Source organism: Salmo salar, chromosome 04 (assembly GCF_965601325.2).
Source record: "Salmo salar chromosome 04, fSalSal1, whole genome shotgun sequence".
Lineage (NCBI taxonomy): Eukaryota > Metazoa > Chordata > Actinopteri > Salmoniformes > Salmonidae > Salmo > Salmo salar.
The window spans coordinates 66367625-66379839 of record NC_138294.1 but is presented as its reverse complement, the minus strand read 5'-3'; the positions used below and the strand labels follow the sequence as shown (position 1 = coordinate 66379839).

The 12215-nt window shown below is 42.7% G+C and overlaps 1 protein-coding gene across 2 annotated transcripts in view; it reads right to left on the bottom strand.

Moving 5' to 3' along the window:
- Window positions 1-2233: 2233 nt before the first annotated feature.
- The window catches only part of LOC106603450 (rab GTPase-binding effector protein 1), a 40578-nt gene continuing 30596 nt past the window's right edge, over window positions 2234-12215 (bottom strand). The window contains exons 13-19 of one of the 2 annotated variants that reach the window (XM_014197153.3): window positions 11189-11287; window positions 10652-10792; window positions 9478-9667; window positions 7519-7574; window positions 6575-6673; window positions 6130-6246; window positions 2234-5536 (exon numbers count right to left, since the gene is read on the bottom strand). In XM_014197153.3, the coding sequence (XP_014052628.3) occupies window positions 5435-5536; window positions 6130-6246; window positions 6575-6673; window positions 7519-7574; window positions 9478-9667; window positions 10652-10792; window positions 11189-11287 (804 nt within the window). In that variant the 3' untranslated portion in view covers window positions 2234-5434. Of the gene's footprint in view, window positions 5537-6129; window positions 6247-6574; window positions 6674-7518; window positions 7575-9477; window positions 9668-10492; window positions 10551-10651; window positions 10793-11188; window positions 11288-12215 lie in introns of those variants that run through there. The other variant, XM_014197155.3, reaches the window with a different exon arrangement.

Genomic DNA, 12215 nt, shown 5'->3' with positions numbered 1-12215 from the left:
TGGTCTGTAGTTGTTGACATCGGAGGGATCGAGTGTAGGTTTTTTCAGAAGGGGTGCAACTCTCGCTCTCTTGAAGACGGAAGGGACGTAGCCAGCGGTCAAGGATGAGTTGATGAGCGAGGTGAGGAAGGGGAGAAGGTCTCCGGAAATGGTCTGGAGAAGAGAGGAGGGGATAGGGTCAAGTGGGCAGGTTGTTGGGCGGCCGGGCGTCACAAGACGCGAGATTTCATCTGGAGAGAGAGGGGAGAAAGAGGTCAAAGCACAGGGTAGGGCAGTGTGAGCAGGACCAGCGGTGTCGTTTGACTTAGCAAACGAGGATCGGATATCGTCAACCTTCTTTTCAAAATGGTTGACGAAGTCATCCGCAGAGAGGGAGGAGGGGAGGAGGATTCAGGAGGGAGGAGAAGGTAGCAAAGAGCTTCCTAGGGTTAGAGGCAGATGCTTGGAATTTAGAGTGGTAGAAAGTGGCTTTAGCAGCAGAGACAGAAGAGGAGAATGTAGAGAGGAGTGAGTGAAAGGATGCCAGGTCCGCAGGGAGGCGAGTTTTCCTCCATTTCCGCTCGGCTGCCCGGAGCCTTGTTCTGTGAGCTCGTAGTGAGTCGTCGAGCCACGGAGCAGGAGGGGAGGACCGAGCCGGCCTGGAGGATAGGGGACAGAGAAAATCAAAGGATGCAGAAAGGGAGGAGAGGAGGGTTGAGGAGGCAGAATCAGGAGATAGGTTGGAGAAGGTTTGAGCAGAGGGAAGAGATGATAGGATGGAAGAGGAGAGAGTAGCGGGAGAGAGAGAGCGAAGGTTGGGACGGCGCAATACCATCCGAGTAGGGGCAGAGTGAGAAGTGTTGGATGAGAGCAAGAGGGAAAAGGATACAAGGTAGTGGTCGGAGATTTGGAGGGGAGTTGCAATGAGATTAGTGGAAGAACAGCATCTAGTAAAGATGAGGTCAAGCGTATTGCCTGCCTTGTGAGTAGGGGGGGAAGGTGAGAGGGTGAGGTCAAAAGAGGAGAGGAGTGGAAAGAAGGAGGCAGAGAGGAATGAGTCAAAGGTAGACGTGGGGAGGTTAAAGTCACCCAGAACTGTGAGAGGTGAGCCATCCTCAGGAAAGGAACTTATCAAGGCGTCAAGCTCATTGATGAACTCTCCAAGGGAACCTGGAGGGCGATAAATGATAAGGATGTTAAGCTTGAAAGGGCTGGTAACTGTGACAGCATGGAATTCAAATGAGGAGATAGACAGATGGGTCAGGGGAGAAAGAGAGAATGTCCACTTGGGAGAGATGAGGATTCCAGTGCCACCACCCCGCTGGCTCGATGCTCTAGGGGTATGCGAGAACACGTGGGCAGACGAAGAGAGAGCAGTAGGAGTAGCAGTGTTATCTGTGGTAATCCATGTTTCCGTCAGCGCCAGGAAGTCTAGGGACTGGAGGGTAGCATAGGCTGAGATGAACTCAGCCTTGTTGGCTGCAGACCGGCAGTTCCAGAGGCTGCCGGAGACCTGGAACTCCACGTGGGTCGTGCGCGCTGGGACCACCAGGTTAGAGTGGCAGCGGCCACGCGGTGTGAAGCGTTTGTATGGCCTGAGTCTACATCAACTGTAGCAAACTCTACTCAATCTTTTAAAACTGGGGGTACACAATTAAAATATTTTGGGGTATTTTTGCAACAATACCATCGTGGATACCATTGTCTCTGCGTCCAGTATGAAGAAAGTTTGAGGTAGTTTCACGAGCCAATGCTAATTAACGTTAGCGCAATGACATCGACAGGTTAGCATGCCAGCTGTTCCTGTTCAGACTGGGGAAGTAGGTAAATGGCTTCATTGCCAAAATCAGGGAAATTAGTCATTGGAGCTGGTTTTTTTCTGGTAGTGGTAATTCAGGTTGGAGAAAGTGCTTCGGTGTCGACTTAAACAAAAACCAGAAAGCATGCTGAAAATATGTAATCCCATCTGAGAATTAACTAAATTAAATCTTGACAGTCAGGTACCTAGGCAATAAAAGTTGGGAAATGTTTATAAAAAAGGTAAATTCACTTATTGCAAGTAATAGTTTTCCATAGCAAACATCTTCAATCCTCGGTTGGACACGCTTTCTGAACAAGATGCATTTCCCATTTTATTTTAGTCACTAAGTATCTGGAATTTACAGGCGGTGGTGTCCAATGTGTGTTTTATGGATTCTACTAAGAGCCTTTTACAGGATTGCCCATTGTGTTTGAGAGACAGTCACACATTCCATAAAGTACAATTTGGTTTATTAGATATATACAGAAATGTACACAGTACTGTATATACATTTGCAAGAGGCCCTAGCAGAAGAGTCAAAGCATGCAAAAATAAAAATTTTGCAAAGATTCCTCCCACCATTATCAGAATGACTGTTCTGCAGAAAACATTACGCCACAGTGAAATCCTAAATTAAAATGTCTTAAATGAAAGCCACTGTCATTTTTCATTGGAATTTCAGTAAATGTAGGAGGGCAAGAATTATGTCTATGCAAAGCCCAAATAAAAAGGGGTTGTTTGAGGACCTTAAGACAATTACACACAACAGCACTATTCAAGGGAAAGGTAGACAAGTTATTCTAATGAAATGATAGAACCAAAAAGCCTTGTTAATGCCGACTGTTACAAATTCAATTTGAAATAGACAGATATTCAACTCCTTCTAAATTAATGGTGTACTGTGAACATGTCGTAGTGACTAGTGATTATCACTATAATGATAGAGCTTTGATACTTAAAATACACATGTATTTGAACCCAGGTCTAAAGTGAATTCACAATATTACACAGAATCAATCATTTTACAAGCAATAAACATTAATTTCTTTCAGTGCAAGTTCATCTGGCTTCCTTACTCATATCCTCTCAAAACATAGCAAGATTCTGATAAACTCAAGACATTTACAGATGTATCCAATTGATACAGATGTAGTACATGCAAGTCAAAGATTCAATGATCTCAATCAATGTCTCCTTAAAAATCACATCGTCATATTATGTTCAGTGTTAAGGAAACATTTTCCTATAAGGATGATTGTTTTACAACAGTTAAAAGCAATAAATCATGCGGTCATGTCTATTTTCCATAGAGCAACCCTAAGTGCTGTATGCACCGGTCACCTCAGCCAATGAATGAAAACGCATTTTACCCACCACACAATTAAATCCAAACTGTTAAGTCCATCACTACCACCATTTAAAATCCTTGCCTCGAGGTTCATTCCTTTAGAGAAATTAAAATGCAAATACTTCAGTGCATTACGTGTTTCTAAAAGTCTGTATTAAGTAGATTATTCAAATGTGGAAAGTTTCTCCCCACTGCCAACCATTCTCTTTCGAGTGAACTGCCTGATGGGATTGCTTGATTGACAAACCATATCGAAAATGTGTGTTATTATATTGGTGAACTTTTCTGATGCTAGAGACCTTTTGTACAGCTCTTGCTATTAGTAATGATCATAGCCTTCATTGCCAAAACCATATTCATTCTGATCCAATAATTCCATCTCCTAGTGCCCACTTAGGGTTCAGTGATTATCTGTCAGGATGATTTGACAGTTCTGTCCAAGAAAAAGGGACATGAAACCAACACAGAAAAAGAATACCGGATCTAATTTAACAGGAGGAGTACTCAAACAGTTCCATGTAAACCTAGTAAAACCTGACCACGAGTCAGATTTCACACTATTCATCATTTCCAATGAGACATGACACTTACACTTAAAAAGGCTCAAATGAACCATTTTTATATTAATATCAAATCATTTCTGGGTAACAATAAGGTAGCTTACTATAATAGATTTCCATTAAAATTGGTAAAAATGACTTAGGAAAAAAACTCAAGCAAGAATTTGGTTAGGATTGTCTGGCAGTGGTCTGAGTGGGGAGGGGGAAACTGAATACCAGCTGTAATTGACAGAGGTTTGCAACTCTTTCTTATTGACCAATTTAACATGCTGATGTCACTACGGAAAGCCAAAACCCCCACCCATGCAAACCTGCTGATTAGAAGGTCCTGTGTAGATTGTATTTTCAACCAGCACTATCAGGAAATAACACTTTTCAGTGTTAGTTTCATCAGCTGCTGTACAATATGACATAAAAACAGGGTAGAAATCACATTTGACAGCACTGGGCCTTTAAGCAACTTCAGAATGTGCTCAAGAAGTTGTGCCAGAAACTCCATGAGACTAGGGACAGTGTTGATGAATCAGGTAGTGTTCAATGTGGACAGACTTTACAAATGACATATCCTGGTCAAAGCCCCTTCATTTCAAGAGTATTTGTGGTGCAGCCAGAAACAAAACTATACGAGTGAAATATGAAATACGTAGAGACAAGAGTGCATTTTCTCAGCAAAAGAGGGACAAAAGCCAGAAAATCTTTTCATCAATGAGTTACCATTAACATTCAGGCATGACACACTGAAAATGTAATCAAAGGAATATTGTCAACGGTGATCCCAGACCATGAAAAATCCACCCTTCAGAAGATTTAGTCAATTAGTTAGTTCTATGGATTATCCATTCCATTGAGATAGGTCACCTGGAATGCCTTTCAATTAACAGATGTGCCTTCAGTTGTACAACCGACTAGGTATCCCCCTTTCCCTTGTTAAATGTTCATTTGTGGAATTTCTTTCTTTCCTTAATGTGTTTGAGACAATCAGTTGTGTTGTGACAAGGTAGGGGAGGTATACAGAAGATGGCCCTATTTGGAAAAAGACCAAGTCCATATTTTGGCAAGAACAGCTCAAATAAGCAAAGAGAAATGACAGTCCATCATTACTTTAAGACATGAAGGTCAGTCAATCAAAAAATTTAGGTCTTCACTATTATTCTACAATGTAGAAAAATAGTAAAAATACAGAAAAACCCTTGCATGGAGCGAAAAAAGGAGATTAACAGTAAACATAAGGGGGCAAGACTAAGTAAGAAACTAAGTGGGAGCGAAAACATTTTATTAACCACTTGCAGAAATTGTATGGATCCATTTGTTCCCATTACCTGAAAGAGAAGTTGTAGATGAAAGTGCCTTAGAAGAAGACTACAAACTCCTCCTTTGGTTGGGCTAATATGGCCAGTCCAATGTCTACAGTAGAACCACAGGAAAGATACAAGAATTGCCACTCTGCAGGAAACAGTCATTTAGTTATTTACAACCTCTTAGTAGTAGTGTTCACCTTCACTCCTGCCTTGTGTGCTTCAAATCCTATACAGAAATGGTATTTTCTCCTGTAATGATAGATTTTTGTCCTCCATCTTTGATTTAGACTTCATTTAAAAACACCCACACCCCTCTTATCCCTCCGGAGCCCTTCCATTGGGTGGTAGAAGTGGGGGAGTGGCCTGGAAAGGTGGGAGAATGTCATTAGGCCAGTGAGATAGCGGGAAATGAGGGGCAGGAGGGAGAATGGCGTTTCAGTCAAGGGTATCATGTCTCTGGGAGCTGGCTGATGTCAGTCAAGTTGGTGTCGTTGAGGATGGCTCGGATACGGTCTAAAGAGTCAGCCTGTCTGATCCGCTCCAACTGGACCTGAGGGGGAAGAGAGAATTATTTATATTGAATTTATTAGATCTAGAAATACACATACAGCCATGTAGATGACGCACATCAGAGATACAGTAAAATAAGTCACTATCAAATAGTGTAATGAGCCCTGATGAGGTGCTATATATGGTTGCCATGGTAAGAGGTGTACTATAAGAGTTGGAGTAATGTTGCCATAGTAACACCACTATCATGCAGACTCACCTATCATGTGTAAGGTCAGACCATAGAAATAGAATGAATTCACTATTTCTATGGGTCAGACAAGGTACAGATCCATTTGTCAAAGAGAAAGGTATGGCTAAGATCTACATCACAAATGTTGATTGAATACTATTATGCATTTTACAAGCACGTAAGTGTTCCTCCAATTCTAGGGGAAGGCATGCATTGCCTACCAATAGACAAAGAGGCACGGTCGTACATAACCTAGGACACATATTTTGGAGGCGCATTTTCTGCCCTATTGACTGGAATATGTCTATGAATGTTAAACACCCCAAGCTGAAGAGTAACCACCGTTTGTGATCTCAGAGAGCCTAGTGACCGTGGTAACCCAGCAGCAGTACTGTCCATACCTGGAGTGTCTGGGAGAGCTTGACAAAGTCCCTCTGCACCTGCTCACTAACATCCAGCTCCGTCTGCAACCGCAGGGCTTTGTCCTTCTCATCCAACACCTGAGCCTCCAGGGCCGTCTGCCACCACACACAGACACAGCACACTGAGTATCACTACTCCCAATCGATGCTGAGACTTATCACAGATAGTTGAGAAAGGAACAGCAGCAGTGGCCAGTTGTAACATACAGGCCAGTAGAGTCTGCTGTGGGGAGGATGACTCATAATTGCTGGAACAGAGCCAATGGAATGGCATCAAACACACGGAAACGCGTTTGTGTATTTGATACGATTCCAATAATTCCGCTCCAGCCATTACCACAAGCCCGTCCTCCCCAATTAAGGTGCCACCAACCTCCTGTGATACAGGCTGTCTGGTATGTCTGAGCAGTGAATGACCTCTGACCTTGGTTGTGGTGAGCTCTCTCAGCTGCTCCTCCAGACTGCTCTTCAGACCCTGGACACTCGCTAATGTCTTCCTCTTTTCTGCCAGGCTGCTCTCCAGCTGGGAAATGAGCACATTAGTCATTATCAACTACTGGCACAAACAGTCTACTACCAAACTCAAAGTCCTGATTTCACAGTCTGGGGAGGCTGTTTGATGTTGTTGGGACGATGTGTTGATAATGAAGGGGGCTGTGCCTTACTGGTAAGTTCTCCTCTGTGTCTTTCTCACTCAAACACCCACACACGGCGTGTCACCTCATTCCATTACAACTGCTTGATTTTCAAATCCAAACGAGGTCTCAATCCCCCATGGGAAAACAACGATCAATGTGTCAGCTCTTGATAAGAGCAGAATATGGAATTATAACAGCCTCCTGTCCAGACCAGTGGGACACAGCTCCTCTCGCTGTTTCACGTGATCTGTGTGTCAGCTAGGCTACAGACAGACTACGATGCAGAGCAAAACAATTAGGTTAAGCCAATGGTCTCCAACCCTGGTCCTGGTAGAGAGTTAGGTGCACAGGCCTTTGTTCCAGCTCAGTACTTAAACACCCAATTCAAGTAATTAACTAAACATCAAGACCTTGGTTAATTCAGGTGTGCATGTGTGAGGCTTGAGCAAAAGCCTGCACCCCCTGTAGCTCTCCGGAACAATGGTTGGTGAAAACTGATAACCTCATTAATTTACAACGGCTTTCACATAACACATTGGTGATGGTAAATAAATCATTCACACCTACATTTGTACATATTGTTCCATACATTTCAAACAGCAACTACTAATCTAACAAGCCAGTGGTTTTAGGCCTTAGCTGGGATTACATTATTGAAGGCAGCCACTCAAGACAATCTGACTTCACATTCAGAGGAGTGACTCATGCAGTCTCCCTACAGTTCATGTACCTGTTCTTTCTCGGCTTTCACTCGCTCCAGCTCAGTTTTCAGACTGGATAATGACGCTGGGGAAAAGAAAAAACAGATACTTAAAGTGTCATTATGATGGTAATCAGAACATCAACCCCAGACATGCGTTCTAGAATTCTAATGCAGGTCCTGGAAAATGAGTTGTCAAATCATGAATAATGCATTAGAGCTGTGAGGCTAGTCTTAAAGGGGGTGAATCTCCTCTGCCAAGGAGAGTGGTGTGTGTAGTGTGTGAGTTACTAAGCAAGAAAACAAAATACATGGTTAGTCATAACCATGCTAACTTAGAAGATTGAAGTGAATGGCTATGACTGGACTATGCTAGCATATAACAGGTGCTATGTCATGTCCACAATCCTCTCATTCCCATACCAATCTGGCATGCCACATTTTCAAAAACATTACTGCAGTGAGTGAGTTTCAGTGTCATACGGTCATTAATCCAACATGTACAGCATAAACACAAACAGCCTGAAGAAGGTTCGTCAGACAGTGTATTTCGTACCTTCCAAGATGTCTGAACAACAGTCACCAACCGAGAAAAAAGGAAAGGAGAAAAATACGTTTGAGAAGATACAAAGGAGAGAGGGAGGGGGGGGGATCTTCAGAGAACGAGGGTCTTTGATGAAATTCAAAGGAAAAGACAGGCAATTTCATGGTGGAGAAGCCGAGTTCAGTTGCGCTGATGGGTTCAGTATGTGACCGTGAAGCTGAACACTTGCTCAGCACATGTTTTATACCTTAACTCTACTGTAATTTGTAGTGCTGAAACTACTGTAAGCCATACAAGTTTGAACTGACGGCTAAGCATCATATTTAGCATCTCTGGCTCTTATTAAATGCAACTCAAGATTCTTTATTGCTCATATTCACTCTACACCAGCAGTTCCTCAACAGGTGTCCAGACAGCTCAACTCAGAGCCATAGATAAACATCTACACCTGCCCAGGACATACAGATGAAATGTAAACTTTCGGGAGATCTGGCACATTAATCAATAGATATCTTGATTAATGAGCATGAGGATTATAGCACAACAAAGTGACAGTCTCACACACAGTGGGTGTGAGACACTGTAGCTTGTAGGGCTCTCCAGGTCTCGTACCCACCGTGAAATTTAGTGGAGGATCGGTGATGATCTGGGGGTGCTTCAGCAAGGCTGGAATCGGGCAGATTTGTATTTGTGAAGGACGCATGAATCAAGCCACATACAAGGTTGTCCTGAAATAAAACCTGCTTCCTTCTGCTCTGACAATGTTCCCCAACTCTGAGGATTGGTTTTTCCAGCAGGACAATGCCACACAGCCAGGTCAATCAAGGTGTGGATGGAGGACCACCAGATCAAGACCCTGTCATGGCCAGTCCAATCTCCAGACCTGAACTCCATTGAAAACCTCCGGAATGTGATGAAGAGGAAGATGGATGGTCATGAGCCATCAAATAAAGCCGAACTGCATGATTTTTTGTGCCAGGGGTGGCATAAAGTCATCCAACATCAATGTGAAAGACTGGGTGGAGATCGTGCCAAGATGCATGAAAACTGTGATTGGAATAACCCTGATTTTTGCCAAATATTGATTTCTGAACTCTAAGTTAAAACAGTATTGTTTAAAAATGAATATGAACTTTATTTTCTTTGCATTATTCGAGGTCTGACAACACTGCATCTTCGTTATTTTGACCAGTTGTCATTTTCTGCAAATAAATACTCTAAATGACAATAATTTTATTAGGGAGAAATGTCAGTCGTTTATAAAATAAAACTATAATTTTAAATTTTACCCTAACACATACCTATGCATAGTAAAACCAGAAAAACGGATAATTTTGCAGTGGTCTCTTAATCTTTCCCAGAGCTGTATGTCAAATATACGTCTATGGTTCTTCTCCCATCTATCCTTATGTGTCAAGCCTAAGGAATGGGAAGGTGAGCCTCACCTATCTCCTCCTTGCAGCCATCTATCTCCAGCTGTAGTGTGTCCTCCAGGTTCTCTTTGAGGCACTGCTCTGCCTGGAGCTGCTCCTTCAGGAACAGGATCTCTGCCTTCAGCTTCTCTTCCAGGTGGTCTGCAGCCGTGCGCACCACAACTATGTCCTCCCGCAACTGCAGCACCAGGGCTTGTAGTTCCTAGAGGGGAGCAGAAATAGTTGCACGTACCAATTTAAGTGAGTCACAATGGGTATATGAATGGTGAAAGAAGTACCTGATGGACATGTAAATAGCTCGATGGTGTGAACCAGACGGCCGTCTGCTTCTGGGGACCGTGCACGTGGAGATGTGTATGGTGACTTACTCATACATTTCAGACCCAGTTGTTCCATCCCTTTCATACTTGTTACTATCAGTTCTTCCAAGATTTCTTTGTTTTCTTCATTTACTCCAACATATTCCTATTTCAATCCCTCATTTACATTTTTTGGGGGAATTGAATACTGAGATGTCTGACTTTATATGGAAGGAAAAGACGCCAATAACCATTAAGGTGATTACGAGAGTTTAGCTACTGCATTTTCATCAAGTTTTGGATTCACTCTAAAGACTTGTTCATGTTAAAGCAGTCAACAAGTACACTATAGAATCCTTTAACACCCTGAAGGGCCCTAGTATGTTCTCCCTGCCAGTTCATTAACCAGTCAGTGTAATAGTACCTGGTCAGTCAAGGTGATGGTTTCAGTTCTGAACGACAGATTCTGTGCAGGTCTGCTAACATTACTAGATCTTTACAATTACAGGTGTTTTGTTTTTTAAAACATTAATATGACATAACACTCCTATCATTTGTGCAGAATCTATGTATTTGGAACACAAAGTCTTAGAACATGACTTGGACTAAATCTAGGAATAAAATACATACCACCTTATCCCCCTTGGATATAAATGTGGAATATTACTGATGTTTTCATCTTTGTCAATGCCATGTAAGCACGGGGGGAAAAATGAAGAGCCTGGATGGTCCTTGCAATGAACTCTTGTTTATTATTCAGATGTCAAGAGACATTCTTCTGTAAATCTGAATTAGTGTGAAAAAAAAGAAGAGAGCTCTCCTTTAGACTATTGAGATGCGCCTGAGAGCAATTCTCAAAATGGTGGCTGTGAATGATTGTCTCGTACTTGCACCATGGTGGGTAGTTTGAAGTCCTCCTGCTGCTGGAGAGATAAGTGGAGTCGGTGTTTGCCTGTTAGGCTGTCGTTGTCCCTCTGCAGTCTGCTCAGTTCCTCCGCAACCTGCTCCCTGGACTGCATCAGCACAGCCTGATTATGGCAAAAACAGCACTCCGTCAAATCATGTGGCATCATCTTGTTTCCTCCTGGTGATTCAATGTACTGTAAAATGGAACTGCCGGACACAGACTGCAGGACACAGAGACTACAAGTGTGATTAGAGGTCAAACGTCTACTATCAGGCAGAACATTCCATCACATTTCCACTAGCTTGCTCTTCAGCAAGATAAACATCCTTCTTACTTACAGCAAGAAGCTGGTTGCATCACTAAATCAAAAAAGGCACACGCAGCGATGGAATGTTCAAATGCTTTTGCTGCTAACTTTATTTACACAGGGCTTCTGGCATAGACAGACACTATTGAGGCACCGGAGGCCCAAACAGAGGCTGTAGTAGAGAGGCTGTAGCAGAGAAGTGCTGCTCACCATCTGTTCCTGTGTGTTCCTCTTGGCCTGACTGAAGGCCTCTTGTAGTGTTTTAAGCAGTGACTCGGACTCCTGGACTCTCTGCATGAGAGCAGCGACCTGGGACAAAGCAAGAAATCCAAATGCTCCAGAGGATAACTGAACATACAATCTACAGAAAAAGAATGACGTATCCTGATTTATCCACATTCCAACCGTGAGCATTGTACAGTCGTGGCCAAAAGTTGAGAATGACACAAATATTCATTTTCAAAGTCTGCTGCCTCAGTTTGTATGATGGCAATTTGCATATACTCCAGAATGTTATGAAGAGTGGTCAGATGAATTGCAAAGTCCCTCTTTGCCATGCAAATTAACTGAATCCTAAAAAACACATTTCCACTGCATTTCAGCCCTGCCACAAAAGGACCAGCTGACATGTCAGTGATTCTCTCAACACAGGTGTGAGTGTTGACGAGGACAAGGCTGGAGATCACTCTGTCATGCTGATTGAGTTCGAATAACAGACTGGAAGCTTCAAAAGGAGGGTGGTGCTTGGAATCATTGTTCTTCCTCTGTCAACAATGGTTACATGCAAGGAAACATGTGCCATCATCATTGCTTTGCACAAAAAGGGCTTCACAGTGATAAAGGAATTGATATGTTTAATATGTGGGACGCTAGCGTCCTACCTCAACAACAGCCAGTGAAATTTCAGGGCGCCAAATTCAAAACAACAAAAATCTCAATTCAAATTCCTCAAACATACAAGTATTATACACCATTTTAAAAGCTTAACTTCTTGTTAATCCAGCCACAGTGTCTGATTTCAAAAAGGCTTTACGGCGAAAGCATACCATATGATTATGTTAGGTCAGCGCCTAGTCACAAATAAAAAAAAAACATACAGCCATTTTCCAGCCAAAGAGAGGAGTCACAAAAAGCACTCATAGGACTTAATGTTACACAATACACAATGTTTTGTTCGATAAAGTTCATATTTATATCCAAAAATCTCAGTTTACATTGGCGCGTTATGTTCAGTAAT